Raw genomic sequence first — 23,244 nt, 5'->3', positions numbered from 1 at the left:
GTAAGCAGCTTGGTGTTCTTGCCTCTTGTTTGATAGAACGATTTCTGGAGTCAGAAGTTTAAAACGTTTCTCTTTAGTGCTTGGATTTACTTCTCTTTGCTGCCTTTACTTTTGATGGTACTTGAAAAGTTTGTTTAGTAGTGAAATTGCATTTGATATTGTTGTGTTGGTCTAATAATTGTTAAATAGAGAACTAAAATCTGCTTTACTTGTATTGTTGGTGTGTGCTTATCTGTGCCTGTTTTAGCCACGTTTACCAAGAGCTTTGCTGAAGTGTTGTTTTGCTTGTAAACTGTCACCTGTAAAATTTGGCAGATGCTTTCTGTGACATGGATTCCTATTCCATAGTTATATCCTGGGGGTTTACATCAGCTCTCTTTGCATTTAGAAAGATTTCAGATGGATTTTCCTTTCTCTTAGGCCCTCCTTATACCTGACTAAGCTGCTGTGCATAATTCTGCTTTTATTATTTGCCTTTTGACTGGCCTCTGTGTCCTGCTTGGTTTTGTGTAAGTGGCAAATACCCAGTTGAAAAAGAGTGAAATATGGCAGGCTTTGCGACGGGAAACACGACTGATCACGACCAGCCTCTCAAGTGGCTCTCTATTACTGTTTCACTGGACACTCACCCATACTATGTCATTTTTCACTTTATTGAGACTCTGTTCTACCCTAAGTGAGTTGTGTGTCTCAGAAAATTCCATGTGTGTACAGTTTGGATCAGTCTTTCCAAGCTGGTGCTGAATAGTAGGCATCTTTCTTTTTTACCCGAACTTTAACTCCTTAGACATTTCAGGCATTTGTCTGGAGTGCTCAGTGATCTGTAGGTGCCTGACCTCCTACAGGTGTGCTCTGAGTGTCACCTTGGGTGTTGTACTCTGCTCTTCTTGGAGCCTCTTTTCTAATCTCTCTGGATGCATTTAAAACAAAGGTCACTGGGCTACAGACTACTTCAATTACATACAAGTTGCAGTTTTTTAGACCTTCTGATTTTTATTACTTGCGTATCGAATATTTAACATCATCTTCACTTGCAATGGGCTGGAAACTACCTGATCTCACAAGTGCTTGCTTCTTCCTGAGCATGTGGCAGAAGTTTATGGGATGCTTAATGCTTTTTCACCATCAGCAGTTAAATCAGTTGATGAGTTGAGAGGGAAGTACCCTTGTTGGTGTTTTGTCTCTATTCAGATTTTTTGTTAAGTCTCTTGCTTTTCTGTGCATTTAACTTTTTACCTCTTGGGCCACACAACCTGTGTCAATACAGTTTCTTTCTTGTATTTTACCATGGCTTTATAGCTCTTTGAGGTGGAGTGGAATTCAGCTGTCCTTCTTGCTTGAGGAGTAGTGGCTTTTTGGTCCCCTGGAAAACACCTAATAAATGATTCCTGAATCTGATTGATGTTTTGGTTCATATTTTTTTTTCTTAGTCAATTGGTAGTAATTAGTCTCAACATTATGAAATTAACTCCTCCTGAAATGTCTCTCATGTATTGCTAGGGATTGTTTTTGGACAGTCCATGTTCTATTTGATTTGATCACAGCCACTGCAGGTAACTATTAAATAATTGCTTTGTAGAAGAAAAGGGGAGTGGTGATCCAAAACAGTTGTTCTGCCTGTTTAACAGTTGTTGAGTTGGAATGCTATTTGCAAGTTTTGAAAGAACTGAAGTAGTACTGGCAGGCATATGAGCTCTTCAGCATTTCTCTGTTTAACTGTCTTTATACGAGTACTGCTGTCTTCTGTGATGTGCAGATTTCAGCTAAATATATTATGAAATACATTATGTGCATTTATATGTCTGTTTCAGCTGAGAAGAAAGCTTCAAGTCTAATGCAGATTTTAAAAAAACCCTGAGAAATCTCTGGTTGATAGTTTCATTAAAAGATGGAAATGTGATTTACTTGGTGCATCGTAAACATCTAACACATCTCTAACACATTAGTGACATCTAACTCCTTCACCAGGCTTTCAAAACAGATTTCTTACTGTCCTTTTAAGTTATTTTCCCCATTATGAACTTTGAATAATTACACTTAAAAAACCCAAAATGTTGAGTAGCTACAGATCTTAGCAGCCTTTCCCTCCTTGTGTAGCCTGGGGTGCAAGAGACCAGCTGTGGCTAGAGGATCAATTTAGATGATATGTCCTCAGCTGAGGAACTTTTTTGACTGGTGCTGGTTGAACTTACTAAGCACCATATTATGGCTTGGATTCATGTCCTGCTGTTGTGGACATGAATAAAGTGGCAAGGAATTGGAGCACAGCACTGGCAGGAATGCTGCCTCTCTGATAGCTACATGTGGGCATCCTAAAAATGAAAGGGAATGCTGCCAGCTAATGGTTGTGACTTAGTTTATGTTCCCTCTGCCATACTGCTCTTGAGTTGCATGTTCATCCTTTTGTCAGATGAGCTGGGGTGGGCTTTGGACAGACCTGTGTGGGAGGTGGGTCCATGCGTTCAGCATGGAATCATTTGCTGAGAGAGGTTCAGCTCATGGAAACCCTGTGCTGAGAGAAAATTGAGGCAGTGTCAGGTATAAGTAAATGTTGCCTGCTTAGTTGGCAGGATTTAGTTTTGCTGACCGTGCTTAAATTTGTAAAAATCTTAAAATTTCTGGGCAGGTTGCATGTAGGGGTAGGAACTATGTTAAAGGAATTAAAAATCCTGATTTTGTTCCCTTTCGGATTGCCTGTGTCTGGGGAGTTGGAGCATTAAAAAACATAAAGAAGATGTGGCGTTTCAACAGCTTCGTGCTGTTTGACCTCAGTTTCTTGATGCTCTTCCTTGCAGTTGAAACATACTGTATAAATGGAAAGTGAATTGGACTGGGATGTCTTGTCTGAGGAAGGATAAGAGGAGGTGTCTTGTTCAGGATAATCTCTAGCCTAAATCTGTTGGCGAGTTTGAAAAGAAATTTGGCTTCAAGCCTTGACCGTGTCCCTTTAAGGAATACTGGTTTTAACCTTATTACTTAAAGCTCTTGTGACTTAACTTGCTTAAATCTTTACAACCTAAATGCTCTGCTAAACAGACTCCAACATTTCCACCACAGAGACCTAAATATTAGGTATAAAATAACTGCAGAATTATGCTTCTGAGTATTGGCACACTTCTATTTTCTCTGGTCGGGCCAATGTAGTAATACTCAGCTTAAAAAACATCATTAAAAAACCCCCAACATGCTTTGTCTGTTCACTTTTGGGTTGCTGCTCTGTTCAGGCAAAATCTGTACCATATAACCAACCCGCTGTTGTCTTTGTTGGCATCTGCTGAAAGGATTTTGGATCTGGAGCTAAATGTGGTGGCCCATGAAAGCCTTCACTTTTTTCAGCTGTTATGGCAGCACAGTGCTGCAGTCCATGTGCCAAGGATTCATACGTGCTGGGATAAGGCAAAGGGAACTGAGAAGGAACTGCATCACCTGGAACATATATGTAGGGCTTTTATCCACCATCATTACCAAAGTTCATTTGTCCCAATCCTTGAGTACTGGAAGGCAAGGAGTACAACTTTAGTAATAGCGTCTCCAGTCTAAGGAAAGGCACACCAACTTCTGCTGTTCTAATGCTAACATTAGTAATCCACTTTGGCATAAAAACCAGAAGTTTGTCACATATGATAATCAGCATAAAGTTGATGAATATGTAAATACTGAATTTCTAGATAGAAACCTATTAGAGACATTTTCCTTCCCAAAAGACTTCTTTAGATTTCAGAACAGTTTTTCAGAAAATGTCCAGGGACTTCAGATTTTCAGTACCTGTGGTTATTTGCTTGTGGTTGTCACATACTCTTCTGTTCCAACAATCTCAGTCCTTTGCAAACAAAGTCCTTGTGGAGTGTTATAGATGCAATTACACATTGGAGAGCTACAAATCCTTGTTGTGCAAATCTTCAGTAATTATTTCTTCCTATAGGGCCAGGAGTACCAGACACAGGGTGCCAAGGCAGTTTGTCAGCTTTGTGTGAGGAAGGAATTTGACTGCTCAGTAAACTATTACACACTTTGTAGACAATTGTTCTTCCCCATTTGTTCCCCTTCCAAATTTGATGTGTTACTCTTCATTGTAAGATTTCTTTAAAGGCAATCAGGTGGTATTCTTCAGGAGATTGTTTGGCCTCTTCGTGCATGGGGCTTGGCTTTGAGAGTCAGAGAGGTCATAAATTACTAGAAAGCTGAGATAGCCTTTGTTTTTGGATTTGGGATTTCTGACCTTACCAAAATCATAATGACATTTCATAGATTAATAAAGTAATGGTTTTAAATGAAACTCTCAATATTTTGTGGTTCAGACATCCCCCAATCTTGAGCTTCTGATCTGAACCTGCTCTAAACTTGTAGTGTGTGACTTGGATTTGGCATGCAACATGGATATGGATTGGTAGGAAGGAAAAAATGGACATGAAACAGTAGTTTTATTTCAGCCTTTCCCACCTGGTATAACTTGCTGCATGTGCAGAATTTTATTAGATTTTGACCTATCAAATTGAGTAAGTGGAGTCTGTGTATGCTCCATTTTAGTAGGAGATTTTTTGAGGAGATTAACTGCTTAGAAACTCCATAGTTATAAGGCCAGAATGGCTTGTTGTAATCATCTAGTATGGCCCTCTGTAATACATAGTATTTTTAAAATGTAGCAACTTAGAGTCTTAACAGAAAAAGATCAGATTCTGAACTAAAATTGATGAAGGATTTTCTATGGTTCTTAGTAGCTTTATGTTGATATGTGACGAATTTCTGCTTTTTATGCTGTAGTGGTTTACTAGCTTCAGCATTAGAACAGCAGAATCTGGTGTGCCTTTCCTTAGGTTGGAGAATCTATTATGAAAGTTGTATTCTTTGCCCTTCCAGTACTCAAGGATTGGAAAAAACGGAGTTTGGTAATGTTTGTTACTTGACTAGAGGCAAGTGGATGTTATATTATGAGTAATCGGACTGTAATGACAGGTGTTTACATATTTTTCCATGGTTAAAAGAGATCAAGACATGCCATGCCCTAACAGATCTCAGTGTTAAATCAGTGTATTGTTACACTTTTGCTTGGTGGGAGGAGTGTGGTTTACCAGAGCTCTAGCAACAGAACTTTTACTTCTGTTGTAAACTTGAGTTTGAAGTTACTGTTCTGTATAAACCTGACGCTTTAGTCAAAGATGTAGAAATGTGCCCAGACTGTATTGGAGGAGAGTAGCACGTGACAGAAGTTTGAATATATATGAGTTAAATCCCGGTGCACTCTTCCTGGGGGGGCCTGCATTGTATATTTCTTTTTCCTCATAGAATGTCGTGGAAGAGCTAGTGCTGCAGATGAAGTTGGGATTACTGGATCCCTGATAAGTGCTACAGTTTTATGAAGTAAATAATATAAGTAAAACATTTGAATTAGTAGTGTTGAGATAGTTTTCCTAGAGGGTGCAGACACATTTGTGTTACAAAGCAGGATGGGAAGCTTGTGGCTAAAATGGTGGGAAGGGGGCTGTTAGTTTAGGACTCAGAACTAGCCCCCAAAAGGTTAGAAGGAGTCACGAGGAGTGGGGGTTATGAGAGGAACAAAGGTGTTGGAAGGGCTTTCCTACTCTGGAAAGAGAGGAATAGAGGTGACTGGGAAAATTCCACTGTGGTTTGGTGATGCAAAATTGTAAAGCAGCATTAGTGTGGATAAAAGAGAACCAGCTGGGCTGAAATTGCTTTGGGAAGAGCTGATAAGAGATTTTGCTGTGATAGCACAAGAGATCTACTGCACGTAGTCCAGGATTTAAATGTGTGTAAAAATCTCGTAACATAGTTAAAGCAAAGTATTTCTGGGTGTTCTCACTGTAAAAGACTGACTCCCCATACCAGAGAATATATCCTGTTGGTTCTTCCTGGGGTACAGGGAGCTGTGTTATCTGACAGTTTCATCATCAGACAGTGACTACAGCCATAAAACTGGTGGAGTGAACTGTAGATGTGACTTTGAGAGGCACAGAAGATGCTTCAGGGAAATTGGACATGGAAGTGAACTTGGTTTGAATGATCACAGCTGAAGCTTAGTTAAGGTAAACAGATGAATATGTAGGTTAGCAATTGTCAAGCCTCCATGGAAGCTGAAGAAGCTTTTTGGTGAAGTGAGGAGGTTGGAGACAGAGGAGGGCAGGAAATTCAGGGAAGCTACAGGGGTAAATATTAGCATCTCAAATAACAGAAAAGGCTCCACCTAGGAAATTACCCCTGAGCTGATGATTCACCTGTTCATTACGTCAGGATATGCTGAGCAAACAGAGAACCTCTGAGAGGTGTGGGCAAGAAAACAGTTCACAGAGGAAGGTGTATGTTGAGGATCAGAAAGTCCAAGGCTAAGGCAGGGGCTTCCACCTCAGCAGACAAGGTGGCATCTTGCAAGTGGTAATAAAACAGGTAACAGAATGTGCTTTGGTCGCATGAAAAGGGGAAACAGCCAGCCTCCACAGGGGAAGGAATCAGACTTCTGTGCATGGGGACAGGGAAGTGTAAAGATAGTTGGGTATGGTCCCTGGACTATAGGAATTGTTTCTTATGAAACTGAAAATGATGCACAAGCGTGGGAGAAAAAATTTTAATATCCTACATTTAAGTCTGGTGGTCTGTATCCCAGAGTGCTGAAACATGCAACACTTCAAATCTGAATTCTGCCAGCAGAAGTTTAACTATGGCTGCAAACAAGCAGTGACATTGCCTAACTGGAGAGGAACAGATGTGGTTTCTGTGGATAGGCAGGAAGATAAAGATGAGTGATAAATGTGAGTAAATATGGATCTTGACTTCAAGAGCAGACGGGACCATGACAATACGGACAGTTTAAAATAAACTGTTAGGAGAGAATAATAAAATTTTTTTAGACAGGTGGAAACGATGTGGAAGGGTATTGTATGAAATGTGACACGGTTTTGCAAGAGGAAGATTGTTCTGGGCTAGCTTCTTGTTTCTACATGGAAGCATGCATCTATTTGTACTTCTGTAATATCTCACAAATCCTATAGCAGATTATTTTTAAAGAAAATTGGAATTGGCAAAAGATGTGTAAAGAGTGTAAGTAGCTGGCTGTAGCAGAAGCTAGTAATGTTGCTAAGACTAGTGGGAGAAGCAGATAGATGTCTTCCACTTGTGTCATGGCAAGAAAGAATACAAATATGTGTGTCAAAGCCATTCTCAAGAGAAGTCCTAATTATATAGTAAATTTTGGAGCAAATAAATATAATGCAGGAAGGACTCAGTGACCCCTGAGGAGAGTGAGAATGAAAATGAGTTGGTGTTCTGTAAAAAAACTATACACTTAGAGGCAAATGACAAGCATTGCTAGGAAATGTGAAACTTACTGAAAGGAGAGATGTTGGGCAGTCGTTGTGTCACTGCACCATGCTTGTAAACAGAAGCTGAGGGGATCTGTGACTTGTGTTCATTAAAAACATCAGGAAATTAAACATGGAGTGAGGAAAAACATGGAGAGGGCGAATAGTGTTGACATAAGATACAGAAGGCATACACATGCCATTAATTAACGTGTTGGGTGGAAAGTAGGAATGATTTTGAATGGTGTAAGTGGTCCAGGTGTTGGGAGAAGCAGCATTAGAGTTGGACCCTGCCAGTCTTGTGATCTTCACTGCACTAACTTGTGCAGTGAGTTACTGTTCTGACAACTAATTTCTGTATATGCTGACAAACTGTATATTAAGGTAAAATTTTGATGTAGCATCTTCATTATTTATAAATGTTAATAATAAAGGAAAAGAAGCTACATGTGAAGAAACTTGCTTATACTCTATTGTTACCTAAGGCTGTTTATTTTGGTTAATGGTTTTGATTCTTATTTAACCTGGTGTATATTCACCTTATTGTTTATGGAGATCCAAATGCAGGCAAGCAGCATGGCTTTCAGGAGAACAGTCTTGAGCACACTCCTTGTCAGTAGTAAGGCCTTCTTATGATTCAGTTCTTTTTATACATGCTGTTTTGAAACAGTATTTTGAAAAGTATGGGCAGGTGAATGCTAATGTGTTTGTGAGGCGCAGCTCTTTTAGATGGCAATCTACCTGACTGTCCTATTTCTGCAATTTGTGGGTGTCCTCCAGGAACCAGTATTGTCTGAGCAGTTTGTGAATGTGAAGATTAAAATCACACTGCCAGAGGTATAGTTTGCCAACAGTGTTTTTTAAAATTAGGTTTCCTGTTCCTGCCTGGAATCTCATTCAGTTAAACCATAACTCATACCCTAACAAGTTTTTCTACTATTTCTTAATTGTTACAGTCAAAGTTATTTTTGTCTCCTAGATACTAATATTTTCTCTGATTTGTGAAGCCAAACAGGTAAATATTAAGTAACATAATAATAAGATTTTATTAATATTTTACATAAAAATATTTTTCATGATAGACCAATCTTCCTTCATTATTTGGTGTGGAAAACACAGTTGCTGTTTTTCCTGGAAGCTTATAATATACTCTTGCATGGTGGGATGGTTTTACTTAAAAAAAAATATATATATAAGAATTTACTGAATCCACTGCAAATGTGCTGTTGCTTTATTTTTGAGTTTCTCTTTTGGTGAATATGCTATACCACTGGAGTTGAAGAGTGATATTTGTTAGCACCATTTTTTAATCTCGGTGCCTTTCAGGACAAGCTTGTGCTCAGTCCTGCTTCACAAGCAGCTGTGTTCCAGTTGGCTGAGTGCTTGCAATCCTGTAACTTAAATCGAAACTACCAGAAAATAGACCAAGGCTGTGATTAGGTGGCAATCACTACTGGTGTGGTTAGTCAGCAACTCTTTTTCCAGGGTGCATCTTGTTTACACTAAGTCTGAACAGGGAGTGTAGAAGCCTGAGTCACTGGGGAGACTGTTCAGGTGACTTTTGTTGACAGGTGAAAAGCACACGCCAAAGGACAAGCGCACAAGTGGATTTGTTCTGTCATTTCTGCTCTTCCTCTTTGGTACACCAGTACTTGTGTCTTCTAGCAGCTGTTACCTTAGCTGTGACCAGGCTGTGTGATTTGACCTATTAGCTCTGGCAAGATTCTAGTAATTTAAGTGGCCTTTACCTCTGTGTACAATGTCTGAGCAGAAGCTGCATGTGCTCTGTGTCTTGGAAGAAATGATACTGCAGAGAGATGTGTCTTTTGTCAAAATAAATACACCTACCCACCCCCCTCAAACCTGAAGAAACCAATTTCTCCATTCATCTGGTTTCTGAATTATTATTGAGGGTTTTTCATTATGTTTGGAGTTTTAAAATATTTTTAATTTGTACTTTGTTTTTTTTTTCCCTCACTGACTCTTTTATTGTGAACTAGTTGAGCTGCTGCTTTGTCATCAAAGTCAGTTTACCAGCTCAGTCTGGCTCCTAGCAGACTTGATACATTATCAGTCTATCTCTTTTCCTGCCTCCTGCTGCAAGGATATGGTTTTCATTATGCATATTTCCTTAGTCTTTGGCAGCTGGAGGCATATGTGAGTTGCAGTCTGTTTTGTGTAAAATTTAGTAGTGTGGGTTTTGTTCCCTTTATCAATTAAGGCATTTCCACTACCTTAAAATAATATATTTCTGCCGCTAATTTAAAATAATGTATTTCTGAACCTTGCAGAATTTGAAAGAAAGGCATATTATGCCACTGAAAATTGGAAGCCTTCTTTACTACTCTGTCCAGTTGTACATATCTTATACATTTAAAAATTCTGTAAGATTTGGTTGATGTTTATTTTTTTTCCATGATAAAGCACAGATTCAGGAGTAGGATACTGTCTTTTCTCATCATAAACCAGCTAAATTTCAGGAGAAATCAGTAACCTGTAGGGAACCCCTTAAAGCAAAGTACCAAAGCACAATCTAAGAGCATGCATCTTCTGGGAGAGTCAGACACACAATAACTTGCTCTAGTACACTGCACCCGAGCTGTTTTTTGACTAATAATATTAAGGCTGCAGGAGAATATTGGAGAGGCGTGGCAGCTTGGATTACTGCTTCGTTCACCTCTTGGTTGGGGAACCAGGTCGCCTGACAGAGCTGTCTGTGTAGCCAGCGTCAGGAGGATTAACCTTTTATAATCTCTCTGATTTGAATAAGAGATTTTGTTCTGTCCTCATTGCTCAGTTCAAAGCAGCTGCTGGGCAGAAACTTCAGTGGGTCTTCAGAAGTGTGTCTGTGTTGGTCAACTCAAAAAGGAAGAAATAGATGTTGCCAGGATTTCTCCTAGCTGTGCTTTTTAGCAACTGATTTAAATGTTTGTAGGGTAACTGTATATAAGTGGATTTAGCTCTGGAATCAGGGAAGTTGGCTAAGTCCTCAGTTTCCTTTTTGTTTGCAAGGTGTTCTGTTACACAAATAGTATCAAATCCATTTCTCCATCACCACGCTCTGTTTCCCCAGCTCCGTGGGGAGCAAACTTTGGACAAAAGCAGAGTCTTGTAAGCACATAATAACAAAACTTCAATTTGTGTTTGTTTTCCCACTTCTCAAGAAAAGTATAACTGATCCAGACCAGTAAGTTGGAGGGGATGCTCACCTGCCTGTGCTAGGTCACGCCAAAACCAGGAGGGATTACTCAGTCAGCTGAGGTGTATGTGTTTGCCCTTGAGGGCTGGTGGTGGTAGTAATAAGGTACTTAGCTCTCTGCTTAGAGCCCCACAAATTTGAAGGATTTTCTTTTGTGTATTGTGGTTGGGGAAGAAGCTCTTCAGTTTTAAAAAGCCAGACTCTGTTTGCTGTGTCAAACAGGTAGCAAAGCATCTTGCATCTTTGATAGTCTCTTCTTGACACAGAGCAATATGGGTTTGCTTGTGTTGTCAACTTCAAAAACATTTGATTCTGCTGTCAAGTGACAACAAATATGTATAGCAAAAAAGCTAAACTATGAAATAAGGTGTCTGAAGCATGTATTCCCTCTTGCTTTTGAAGAAATACCAAAGTGGAATTCACTTGTAATTGCTGACACCCTTAATCATTGATCATGTAGGTGATAGAGGAGGTTTGGTGGTAGAACAGACTGTATGAAACTACTTTCAAAAATGTCACCTGGGTCCTAAGCCTAGGGGCATAATAATTTGTGGAGTCGGTACTGCTGTACCATCAGGTCATGCTCTTTTCTGGGAATTGTCTAGATGTTTGTGTGGATGAGATACAGGCTAATGGTGTTGTTTTGCAGCCCTCACACTCACGGTATGGTTTCGCTTAGTACAAACTGCTGCTGAAGCTGTAGAAGGAGCCCCTTGGTCTGCAGGGCAGAAGACATCTGGTTTGGGACCCAAGTGCAAGATGTCATTGATGTCAGTGTGGTTTTTGGGAGCTCTAACATCTAATTTGAGCAGTGAGACTGTCAGACTTATTGAAGTAACCAGTGTTTTGGGGGCAATGAATTACAAATCTGACTGGCATTGTCCTGGGGCTGGTAGGGGGAGATGCAGTAACCAGAAGGCAAACATCTGTGAGACAGCAAAAAGGGTCTTTGTGGCACCTTGCTTGTGAATATTCCTGTGTTACTTGGTTGTGGTACTTTGTGGAGAAATAGGACTGACACTTCAGAGTCTTTTGTCAGTGAAGAAAACCATCTGAAGGTAGTTTGAATGGTCCACTGTGTCTCAGAGCCCGGGTCTTTGGCTCAGGCAAGTGGCTGTTGATGTGACAGCTAGGAGCAAAGTGGAATTTCAGGTACATTTTAATGTGTCTGTGGGAAGGTTATGAAGGAGCAAAGCACAAATCTGAATAAGCATCTGAGGATGCTGACTCTTGCCTTGCTAGAATTGACTTGTCAGTTTGCACTGAGATCATGATTGTTGCTAGATAAGTTGAAAAGGTGAGTAATGAGGTAGAGGGCTCTCTGCAGGGCAGTGTGCAGGCTGGAGGCATCTTGTACTCCAGCACTGACTGTGGGCTCTTGAGAGCTGGAGCAAACATTTTGTGCACAGCCTTTAAGGACAATAATGAGATACATTGTGTAGAGGAAAAATTTTTGGCTGGGCACTGGGAGACTGTCATTTCAGCGGGTCCCAAAGCAGACAGAATATGGCTTATGATTCTTGATCGTTGTTGTAATTACCAGAAAGATGACTTGAACTCAGGGGATTTGTCTGTTTCGTGCTGGCCAGAGAAGTGTCCTGAGACTACTCACCTGCCAGCTGAACTGAGGGTCCATGCAAGCAGGAAAAGGGGGTTAGATACCCTCAGAGCCTGGAACAGCATCTGCAGTGATGGGAATTTCTGGAACAGTATTCTGGTGTTGGGAATTCCACTCCTCAACTGCTGCCTCGTCTCTCTCCTGCTCAGTGTTTCACCACAAGCTGCCTGGACATAGAAGCTTCTGCACTTTTTCTGGTTCCAAGTGTATTTAATGTAAAAACTGGAAAATATTTAATGGGCTGTTGACACTCTGGATTCACTGGCAGTGCAGATCTGTTTCAGGAGGTTGTAAAGTTCAAGACCTGCATGTTCCTAGTATTTTTACTGCTTCCAGCATCTGATTCTAGCTTTCTTGGCTGTATGGTTCATGAATGCACTTTTTTCCCCCCTCCCAGACAGAAAAAACAATAATGTCCTGCTTCTTTCAGCTGCTCTTTATCTGAAATCAATTGAATGCTTCCTACTGCCTTTCAGGAAGCTTTTTCTGGGATCAGCTGTAAGTCAAACTTCTTGCAGCTTCTACTGCAAAGCAGAAGTTCCACTAAGTGCTGATGTTTAATGTAATAAAGATTTGAGCTGTGGTTTACCAAATAGCTTTTCAATGTTTTAAGCATTTTATTGTTACGATCTCCTGAGGCTTTTTTGGATAAAATGATCTGCATGTTTTAAAATGCTGGATTTCTTCTGCAGTGCTGAATGGTCACGATGTACTGTAATCTTTTGGCAGTGTAGATCCTGTTCTGTGCTAGCTTTTTAGTAAAATCAACATATTTACTTAAAAGTTCAGAGATGAGGGTACTTCTGCGTTTTGGGACCTGTTATTTTGTGAATCTCCTCCCTCCCTTCCTCTCTGTGAACCCTGTCCTAGTTGCTCTACTTCAGATATTGTTTTCAAACCAACAAACAGAAGCCTGACCTTGCATCCTGATACTACTTTCCTGAGAAATGCTGGTGTAAGAATTTGGGAGAGATGTCTGTGTCACGGAAAGAATCAGTTGCAGACCTCTTCAGTTTTACTTTTGCATTTAGTCCTCTGTCACAGTTGCCTTCTACAAGTTGCATACATAGTTTGAGTTCCACTTTTCCTGTTCTTTAGTTCCCTAGTAAAATTGTTTGTTTGAGATATGTTTCATTTTTCTGTCCAAAACTGTTCACAGCTGCAGTCCCCATATCTCCTGCAGAATTATTTTATTTTTTTTTAATTTCAGTAGTATTTTCTTCACCTGTGAATTTGTGTTGGTGAAATAGTTCAAGGAGTATTTCAGGCATGCAACAAACAAGAATATGTATGAAACCCTTCAGTTCAGGAAGTTGAAAACCTGTGTGATGTTAAGTCAGTATGTCACATCAGATCTGGTGACAGATTAACCTGTAAACAAGACCCAGATGTGTCTCTTAACTGTCTAAATCTATTTTGTCATTGAAAGTGTTTAGAAGTCTACTTGCATTAACTGCCTAGTACATTAAACCAGAATAGAAAGTAAATTGTTACCCCTTCTGTTGCACAAAATACCTTTTTGAGAAGTAGAACCTTTTAAAAGGCTTCTTTTGCTGATGAGGACTCACTTTTATTATAAAATAACCGCCACAGCTGAACAGCTCTTGCCAAAAGATTTGCAGAGTTTATCTGCTCCTCCAGCTATACAGTGAGAATGTGGGGAATATGTGCGCATGACAGAAAGGGTTTCCTACACAGTTTTTAAATTCATTCTGTTCAGATTATATAGTAATTTTGGTAGGGATGGAAGAAATGGAATGCTATGAAGCTATGATGCAAGCCGAGTTGTGCTGTACACGTTTACAAAGTTTTATGTGAAAGCTGAGTTGAAAAGTGACAGTATTTGCAGGAGGTATGAAATTATCTGCTTGACTGAGGGGATCAGACTGGATGGTTGAGCAAAATAGTTGTGTGTATCTTTCATTTTATAACTGGATCAACGCAGTGTATTAACTGTGGGCTTGCTCAGGTTTGTGTAGATTTGCCATCATATTGTCCTGCAAGCTCTCCCAAGTTCATGTGCATGAAATACTGGGGAGTAGTCCAGATATCCAGTTACTGTGCTGTGTTACTCTGATGTTCATGGGCTATGGCAGTACCAGAGATTTAGACAAGACTATAATATATAGTTTTTACATAAAAATGCTAAGCATTTTCTGCTTAGGTTTTAATACTTTGCTCATGAAAGTTCATCCTATACAAGTGAAAATTCTAGCAAGACACAAATGTTTGAGTCAAGTTTAGTAACCAGAAACATGCAGCAATATCCCCTTGGGACTTAGCTGTAAGCCCCAAGTTGTGGAGTGCCTGGACTATGGAGAGGAGCAAGTGGGGTGCTCTCTTCCTGCAGGTTATGACTTGTGTGCATGCAAGGCCTGGATCTTAACTGTCCAGAGAATTTACAGAGGAATGGGAAGCATCTAGTGAGGTTTGGCAGTATGGGATGTGTGTACATTATGTAGTGCTTTCCTGGAAATGCTCTATGAAATGCTGCTGAACCTTGAATGGGAATAGTGAGTATGTGTCCCCTTAGCACAGAGATTTGGAAAACCCTGCAAGCAGTCACATGTCCCAGCTGCTATCAGTCACTGTCTAGTGGGCAGGAAGGGTGGAGTGGCTGGTGGAAAGCTGTTTGTTGGAAATTGTATCATAAATCAAATAAACCTAGTAGCTTTGTGTGCCTCTGGACAGGGTAATGAATTTGCAGATCGTCTGAGCAGGAAGATGCTAATTCATGTGAATTAGGAAGGATTCTAATTCATTTTCAAGACATCTGGCAATACAGAAATCTCTTGGGTAGATCAATTTGCTATCACAGGCTACAGATTAAAAACTCTCTTTTGCCCACCCCCTCCCTAAGAAGAATCCTTGAATAATGTGAATAATGGCTGGCTGCTGAAGGAAATATATCCTTCCCTTTGTTTGACGTGGTTCCCAGGGCCTTGGGAAGGGCAAGTCAATCTGTCCTATGGGCATTTAGAGTGGTCAAATTGAAGAAAGCTCTTTGCTGCATGATTGGAAAATGCAATATGTGAGTGCTTTGTGGTACGTTGGGCTTTTTTTTTTTTTAATTTCTACGAACTATTAAAAATTAATGAACTCATATCACATCTATTCCATTTATTCTGGACTACTTATTAAAGCAGATTGATCCCTCGGTTCAGTTGAGGTAAACTTGACTATCTGGGTTCCCCCACAGTTGTCTCAATCAAAGAGGTAATGGATTTTTGAAGACTGTTTCAAGTACTAGGTCAGAAAAATTCTGTCCTTAGAAGCAACCTCAGTTCTTTGGGCACTGTTGAAAATCTACGTTGTCTTCCTGCTCTCTGCCAGTTTCCAAGCAGAGTGGCATCTTGCAGTGGCTCTTCCTTCTGCCAGCTGAGCAGTTCTCAGATCAGCCCAGCCTGCCTTTCCCATTAAGCAATAACAGAATATTATCCCCAGTGTACTGTGAATTCAGTCTCAGCTTTTAGGACTGCTGGTCCATGAAGGTACCCACTGTGTTTCCATCACGTCATTCTCAAAGAGAATACTGGGGCATAAAGTACTCTCTTCCCTGCTTGAGTGGAACAGTGTTTATATGTAAACCAGTGGTTTGTTTCGCCTGGCAGAAAAACAAAGTATGAAGTAATGAATGTGACTTAGGTCCTGTGTCTCTCAGTGGCCCCTGAGGCTGCAGGAGCCTTTCTGCAGTAACCAGTCCAACTCTGCAGGGCTCTGCTGGGAGAAGTTGGAGACTGCTCTGCGCTCTGCAGTTACAGCAGAAGTTGTTGAGGTGCTGCTGAGTGCTGGTGGCTCCCTGGGGCCTCCTGTGCAATTATCCTTCCTTTGAGCTAGTTCAGGGAAATCTCTTCCTTCTGAACATAATTTGAAAGTGTGAGAATGCAGTGGTGGAGCCTTTCTTTTTACACCTGTCTCAGGCTGGTGGTGTTGTCACATTGAATCTTTGTAGCAGACTTGGAAAACCACCAAACTGTTGTTTTATCCTGCTTTTGCTTTCTTAGAAATTAGGAAGGGAGGAGAAGAGTTTCACGGCACAGTCAGTACTGCTGTCCTGCTATGGCCCTTGCAATTGCAGTTAATGGTATAAATGATGCTGCTGGGCTTTAATAGGGATAGTGTGAAACAAAACACTGGCTGAGTTAAAATCACAGGTGAGGTCACTTGGCCACTGCTTCCTACAGGCTGGAACACCTTTTGGGTTCGAGTAGTGGAAAAGAAAAGGTTTCCTCACCCTCAGGTGGAAGATGAGAGTGTGCAAAGGCTGTGCATGTTTTGATCTCCCAGGCAGGGAAAGAGGTTGAGGAGTCTCCCTCCTTGGTGGTATTCAAGAAGCCTCTGGACACAATCCTGTGCTGTGTGCTCTGGGATGACCCTGGCTGAGCAGGGAAGTTGGACCAGATGACCAACTGTGTTCCCTTCCAACCTGACCCATCCTTGTGTGTCAGGGCAGGATCTCCAGGGGCAGAGCAGTCCTTGTTAAAGGTGCCAGTCTTGAGCAGTTGCCAGGCTGTCGTGGATTTTATCAGTAACTTCCAAGAAGTGAGTAGGAGGTGGTGATTTTCTGGCTCTTTTCTGGGGTATAGCTGTTGGTGCAGAGTTTAGGCAGCAAAACTGTTTCCAGACGCTGAGTTATAGAAAGTTAAGGGCTGAGTTATAGAAAGTTAAGGGCTGGAGCTGCCTAGCCATTCCGTCCCTCACAGAAGGGTTCCCCTCCCTTCTGCATGCCTGCTGGAGGGCGCATGGGTGTGATTTTGGTGTGTTGACTTAGTCTTGGGTAGTATTGCTGTGGTCTCTTATTTATGTTGTTTAAGCAACCTTTGCACCTAGTGCTGCATGTCACTAAACACTGAAGTCTGAGCACCTGGAAAAGGTGAGAGAAGCAGAGTGAAATGGAAATATGTATTGATTCTGCTGTTCAGCTGGGGAAAGTTACTGTAGAAGTTAGAGTGCTCTCAAAAAACACATTAATACTGCATTTGTGTTTCACAGACAGGAGGAAGCTATTTATCAAGTAGCTGATCAGGAAAATGCATTTTGAATGCTCTGCTTTCAGCATTGCATTGCTTTTTAAAAGTGGTAATTAAAACTGCACCCTTCCATTCTTCTAATTTCTCCCACAGCCTCTCTGTGGCACTTAATTGTCCCTCCGAAGGGATGTAGGTTTTGTTCTAGTGTGGGGAGTGACCGGGTGGTAAGTCATGTGCTGGATTTAGTTAGAATGTAATCTTTTGGCCATCTGCTCAGGCACTCCCTGTGTTGCATTCCTCTCCTTTGCAAGCAAGTGTTAAAGGTGATCTGCGATGTGCAGGGGTTCAGAACACTCGGCTTCCCTTGAACTGAATATGACCATGTGCCTGCTTAGGAGGTTTGAGTAGAGTGTTTTCTGAGCCTTGCAGTAATTTGGCATGCCTAATTTTAATTATCGCACTGGTGTATGTAGCACCTGCTCAGGAAAAAGAACCCAAAAACATTCAGACATTTCGAAAAATATTTGGATAACAAGGCTTTCTCCTTTGAACTGAGTTTAAGAATACTCTAGTGTATGCTCTGCTATTGTTTTTTTGTCCTCCCACAGTGATTCTGGACTTTTTTTTTAATTTCTGGCTTGTGTTTTCCTTTCCTAGTCTTTAGGAGTTTGTCTGATCCTCCAGTCCTTAGAAAGTGATGGCTGTGGAGCATCTGGAATCTTTCTATGGCTTTTTAAAAAAAATTATTTTATTTTATTTTATTTTATTTTATTTTATTTTATTTTATTTTATTTTATTTTATTTTATTTTATTTTATTTTATTTTATTTTATTTTATTTTATTTTTTAATGTATTTTATTATTTTATTATTTTATTTTTATGATGGGGGCTTTTTTTGTAAGTTGCAGGCAAGACTTCAAGTTAATTTCTATTTTGTGTCTATTAGAGTAACACCAAAATGGTGAGAGATGCTTAGAGGGAGGAAAAAATCTCAGGATGAATTTAATGTTTACATCAAGTTTTGTCTGCTTTCTAGGAACTCCAATAGCTGTATCTCTGATATGCTCAAGTCTTTTCTGGAGATTAAATGAATATTTGTGTGAAGGAAGAACAGGTGCATCTCTGTGCATCTCTTTCATGAAGTGCTTGCACATGGCAGTGCAAAGCACTAGGTCTTGCCTTCCTTTCTAATTTTCTATCATTTTTATTCCCTCCCTGATATCCTGCTCATCCTGTGCAGTGGCATAAGATCAGCACAGTTTGATGTTTGTGTCTGAATTGGGTGCACTTCGTGTGCCTCCCAGTTTGCTGAGAGAAGCCATTTGAAACTGAACAGAATTTGACATCTCCAGCTGGTTTAAAAATGCTCCTTCCCCACAGAGCAGGAGTACTGTGGGATTACTGGGAGTGAGTCAGGAAATACCTGATCTAGACCATTAACTTAAATTATTTTTAGGTTTTTGCTTTGTGGCAGTGCAGGAGCAAATGTACCTGTAAAACCTGGTGTTGCTGGGTTCTCTAGAGAATAATTTCATTTTGTGGTACAAGTTTTATATTATAAAAATGATATTTTATATTACAAAAATGTACTCTTACGCATGGCTTGATTTCAAAGTGCTTTTATGCTGTATCATGTAGCAATGACTTTTCAGCCTTTGTTGTTACGCTGAGGAACTAATGCATCAGTAATTAATGTAGAGTTCAGGACTCAACTTTGCGTCCTTCCTGAGAGTTTGGCATAGAGGAGTTCTAACCAGAGAGAAGGAGCAGGTGTGGGTACAAAAGTTTTCTTAGTAGCGTTCCTTTGGAAAGCTTCCGTCCTTCATGGCATGGTGTTCGGTGCAGTGCATCTGACCTGCAGGTTCCCTGGGCTGACAAACAGGCTGGGCCTTAGCAATGCCTAGCAGCCCATTCCAGCTCCAAACTCGCAGAAATTCAAGCTCTTGTATGGGGGATACTGCAGTCTCCCAGCCAGTCCTGGGCAATGTTCTGGGAGCCGTACTTTTGCAAAGCTTCCTGCACACCCCTAGGAAGTGCTTTCCCGTGGGGCTAACAAAATAAAAACTCATACAGGTAATTTTTCATGGCAACTTTTTGGACATGGCTGTACAGGCTTGCTGATAGGGCAAAAGAATTACTGATGAGATGAGACTCCCAGGCTTGTGATCCAGCTCTTAGTTATAAGTTCTATTTTTGCAGCTAAAAGTGTAATATGTTACATGCACTTTGTCTAGAGGGATGGTGCTCATTCCTGGGAGTTGCTAAGGATTCAGTTTTTGACATGTGGGTCTGTAGCAGGCTTGTGATCTTTGTTTAGTCTGGCTGCTTCCCTGGGATATCTGTGGGACAGCTCTTGCTGAAGCCCTAAACAGGCACCCCTCTCAGCTGCTGAGGCAGTGCAGGGTTTGCTGCCTTTCATCAAAGGAACCTCTGAATATTTAAGGGCTGTGACCACAATGTACAAATGGCATCTGTCTCTCAGTTTGCATATTGCTGCTGCAGAGGCTGTGTCTCTTCTCTCGGTTTAGGAGCTGTGATCCGCTCCAGCTGCTTTTTTAGCAAATAATACCAGATTTCTTAGCTGGGGTTGCCTCTGCTTTCCTGCTAACAGTAGTGGAGCTTGTCACAAACAGGGAGAGGCCAGTGGAAGCTTCCTGTGTATCAACTGCCTGCTTTTGCCTTTTTTCCCCAGGCACATGCACTCGTTTCTTTGTCTCCTGCCTCTTGCAAAGGAGGGGACCAGGGAGGTTCACAGATTAGCTGGTGCCTGCCCACTCCAGGGCAGAATTTCATGAAATGTCTGCTTTTGTGTGGTATGCAAAGGAACCTAGAAAGTGGGTAGATTGTCCTGCATATTTCTCAGTGTTTAAACAGACTGATTTGGAGATGTAAAGGCATTTTTATCTTCAGTCAAGAACACTAACCCACACTATTGTATGTTTTGCTTGTGCCATTACATTCAGCATCAGGAGTGTTTCAGGCCCTGAATCTGGAAGAAAATGAACCTATTTATTTTGGACCTAAAGGCTTATGGCCTTGTCAGTCTAGGTGAAAGCTCCAGCCCTTTTAACAGTAACAGTTCCTAAAGTACCTGGTGCAGCATTTTCCTTCATGCGGGCGTCTGCCTGGACTGTAAATGCTCTCAAAGGAGAATTTCTCAAATAGCAATCTCAATAGACTGTTGTCACACTCTGCTGCAGTTCTGAGTGTAGTGGTGTCAGTGCATTAAAAAAAAAAAAAATTAATGTTTGTTTCTAGAACTTTATTATTGAAAATTGGACACTGTGGGCAGTATGTATTGGCAGCTCTGTTTTCTGGAGGAAATTTTACTGCACCAGCTTTTAAATATTTTTGTTCTGTGGTATATCTTGCTTCCTGGCTTGTTAAGTGTGTTTTCTTCGTAGGGTTAGTTTTCCTCTGGGACAGCTAGCTGGAGCCTAGAGATGTCTTTTCTTAGTGCTTACACTTACGGCTCTAGTGAGGATATGAGCTTGCAAAAGGGAAATGTAAACAAAATCTCCCCTAGGTAGACATGGACCTTCTCCATCTGGTGAGATAAGAGCCAATACTGTTTTATGTTTTAACAATTCTATTTTTATATATAAATACTGTCCTGGAATTAAATTAACAGAGTAGAGCTTGTAAAAATGACATTTGAGTTTACACTGCTGTTTGTTTGGCTTATTTAATTTAATTGACAATGTCATAGTATAGAGCTACTTACAGAGCTGCTATTCAGGCTTGATTATTTTCAGTTTGTCCTCTGCTATACAGTGTTTGGAGAATTTCTTTGTTTATAAAGAATTGTTTATTTCTTCTAGAGTGTTTGTAAGTAACTTTGTAAGTGAGGTGGTATGAGATGACATCTTGCTAAGCAGCAGTCACTTCTGGTTGCAAAGGGGTGATGTTGAGATTGCTTTGCATTAGACATATCACATTGCTTTCCAAACATTAAGCCTGTAATTGTTTTTTTTAAATGCCTCACTTTAGAGAGCTGCCATGGGGTACAGTGGAGTTCTTGTCTTCAGATCTGTTTAACTGAGTGTGAATTTCCAGCTACCAGGACTGTGCAGAGGATGTTGTCTAGTTAATATAATGCACTGTGATGCTTTAACTCAAAGGAAACTGTAGCAGGACAAAATCACTGACAATCTCTTATTTTGTTCTTTTCCTTTTTTCTCTTTACAGTAAAAAAAGCTAAACTCCATGGACCACCAGGTAAGTCATGGTCTTCTGCTTGTTTGCAGCAGTGGGGACCCCGGCTCTCTCCCTGCTGTTCGTGCTGCTCCCTCCAGTTTTCCTCCACCTCATCTGAGCTCCTTCATGTTCTCCTTAGGAGTGACCTAATCTACTTTGAGAATCCAGGCAGTTTGAGTTAGAGAAAACTTGAGGCTGTGACCTGGTGTCACGGTGGTAAGAAACCTCTATCTGCTCAACCTGGCCTGAACAGGTGATGAATGAGGAAATGTGCTCCTTAACTGTCACCCTTCCCCACCCACCCGGCCCTTTCATCTCATCCTACCTCTTTTCCTGTACAAAACAGGGTCTGAAAATGTCCACTAAGCAGAACTGGTGTGTGTGTGTCTGTGGATTTAGTGCCTTCTCAATCCTGACTGGGTTTGCTGGATGGAACTGCAGAAGTGAATCTGAATGTGGCAGTCAGTAATGACTGTGCTTGGAATTAAAATCCCATCCACTGGTTTTGTGTCTGCAACAGCTATTCACACCCTGAATTTACAGTCTGGGCAGTTTCTTTTCACTGTGGTTCAGAAGCCAGCAAGGAATCCCTTAGCAAGCAAATAGATTTATCAATTGAAATTTGATGTACAGTTTACAAAAGAATAAGCACTTTTATAAAACTCCTATTAATAAAAACTGCTGGCATAACACGTATTCAAGTGTTTAGATCTGATTGCCCACCTGTATTCATAATTTAATTGTTCAGCTTAATTCTTTGGATATAGCCATCCTCAGATTATGACAGAAAACTTTCTAGGACTCATCCATATTCTATGGCAGATTAAGGTCTGTCTGTGCACCAACCTTTAATTTCCAGGGAAGGAAAACTGAGCGCCCAGACTGGAAAGGAGACAGTGTGTACGTTATCTTTTCCCTAATCAAGAGATCTGCTCACAAATGCAAAAGATTTGTCCTCTAGACTAGGTTTAACTCAGCCAAGGTGTGTGGTTTCACTGACAAGCTCAATGTCCCAGGAGGATGCAGGAGTAAAGTAGACAGGGAGGGGTAATGTAGTAATGAATAACTGGATATGTAGGAATCACAATTCAGTGACTCAGACTCCTTCCTGAGCTTCTGGATCATGTAATTTCTGTTTCTTCCCTTCACGTTAGGATATTGGTAGCTAGATGCTGAGGTGTGCTAAAGTAACCCATCACAATGATGCATTAAAATGATACTGTCATACAGTCATAGAATGTTAAGGATTTGGAAAGGGCCTAAAGAATTATCTAGTTCCATGCCATGGGCAGGGACACCTTCCACTAGACCAGTGCCTTATCCTGCCTGGCCTCAAACACTGTCAGGATTGGGCATCCACAGCTTCCTTGGGCAACCTGAGCCAGTGTCTCAACACCTTGACAGTAAAGAATTCCTTGCTAATATCCGACTAAATTTCCCGTCTTTCAATATGTACCTTTTATTCCCTGTCCTATCACTATGGTCCCTGATGAAGAGTCACTTTCTGGATTCCCTGTAGACCCCTTCAGATATCGGGAGATTGCTGTGAGATCTCTACACAATCTTCTCTGTGCCAGGCTGAACAGCCCTGACTTTCTGAGCCTGTCTTCATAGGGGAGGTGCTCAGCTCTTCTTACCGACTTTGTTTCCTCCTCTGCACTTGCTCCAACACACTTGTGTGTCCTTCTTATGATGGAGATGCCAGAACTGTATGCGGTAATCCACGTGGGATGTCACAAGTGTAGAGGGGATGAATTGTCTTCCTCGACCTGCTGCTCACACTCCTTTGGTTGGCATTCTAGGATACTTTTGGCTTTCTGGGCTGTGAGCACACACTGCTGCCTTATGCTGAGTTACTCATAAGCCAACTTCATGAGGTTTGCACAGTCCCACCTCTCCAGCCTGTCCAGGTCCCTCTGAATGGCATCCCTTCCCTCCAGAGCATGACTG

At 41.0% G+C, this 23,244-nt stretch overlaps 1 protein-coding gene across 10 annotated transcripts in view; it reads left to right on the top strand.

Annotated features, from left to right (window-relative positions):
- UNC13B (unc-13 homolog B) overlaps positions 1-23,244 on the top strand; it is a 207,969-nt gene that overhangs the window by 5,178 nt on the left and 179,547 nt on the right. For all 10 annotated transcript variants that reach the window (XM_030969552.1, XM_030969548.1, XM_030969542.1 and 7 more), the window contains exon 2: positions 21,286-21,315. In XM_030969552.1, the coding sequence (XP_030825412.1) occupies positions 21,286-21,315 (30 nt within the window). The remainder of the gene's footprint in view (positions 1-21,285; positions 21,316-23,244) is intronic.

Source organism: Camarhynchus parvulus, chromosome Z (genome assembly GCF_901933205.1).
Source record: "Camarhynchus parvulus chromosome Z, STF_HiC, whole genome shotgun sequence".
Taxonomy (NCBI): domain Eukaryota; kingdom Metazoa; phylum Chordata; class Aves; order Passeriformes; family Thraupidae; genus Camarhynchus; species Camarhynchus parvulus.
Note: the sequence above shows the minus strand (reverse complement) of the source record. Positions and strands in the feature narration are given on the sequence as shown.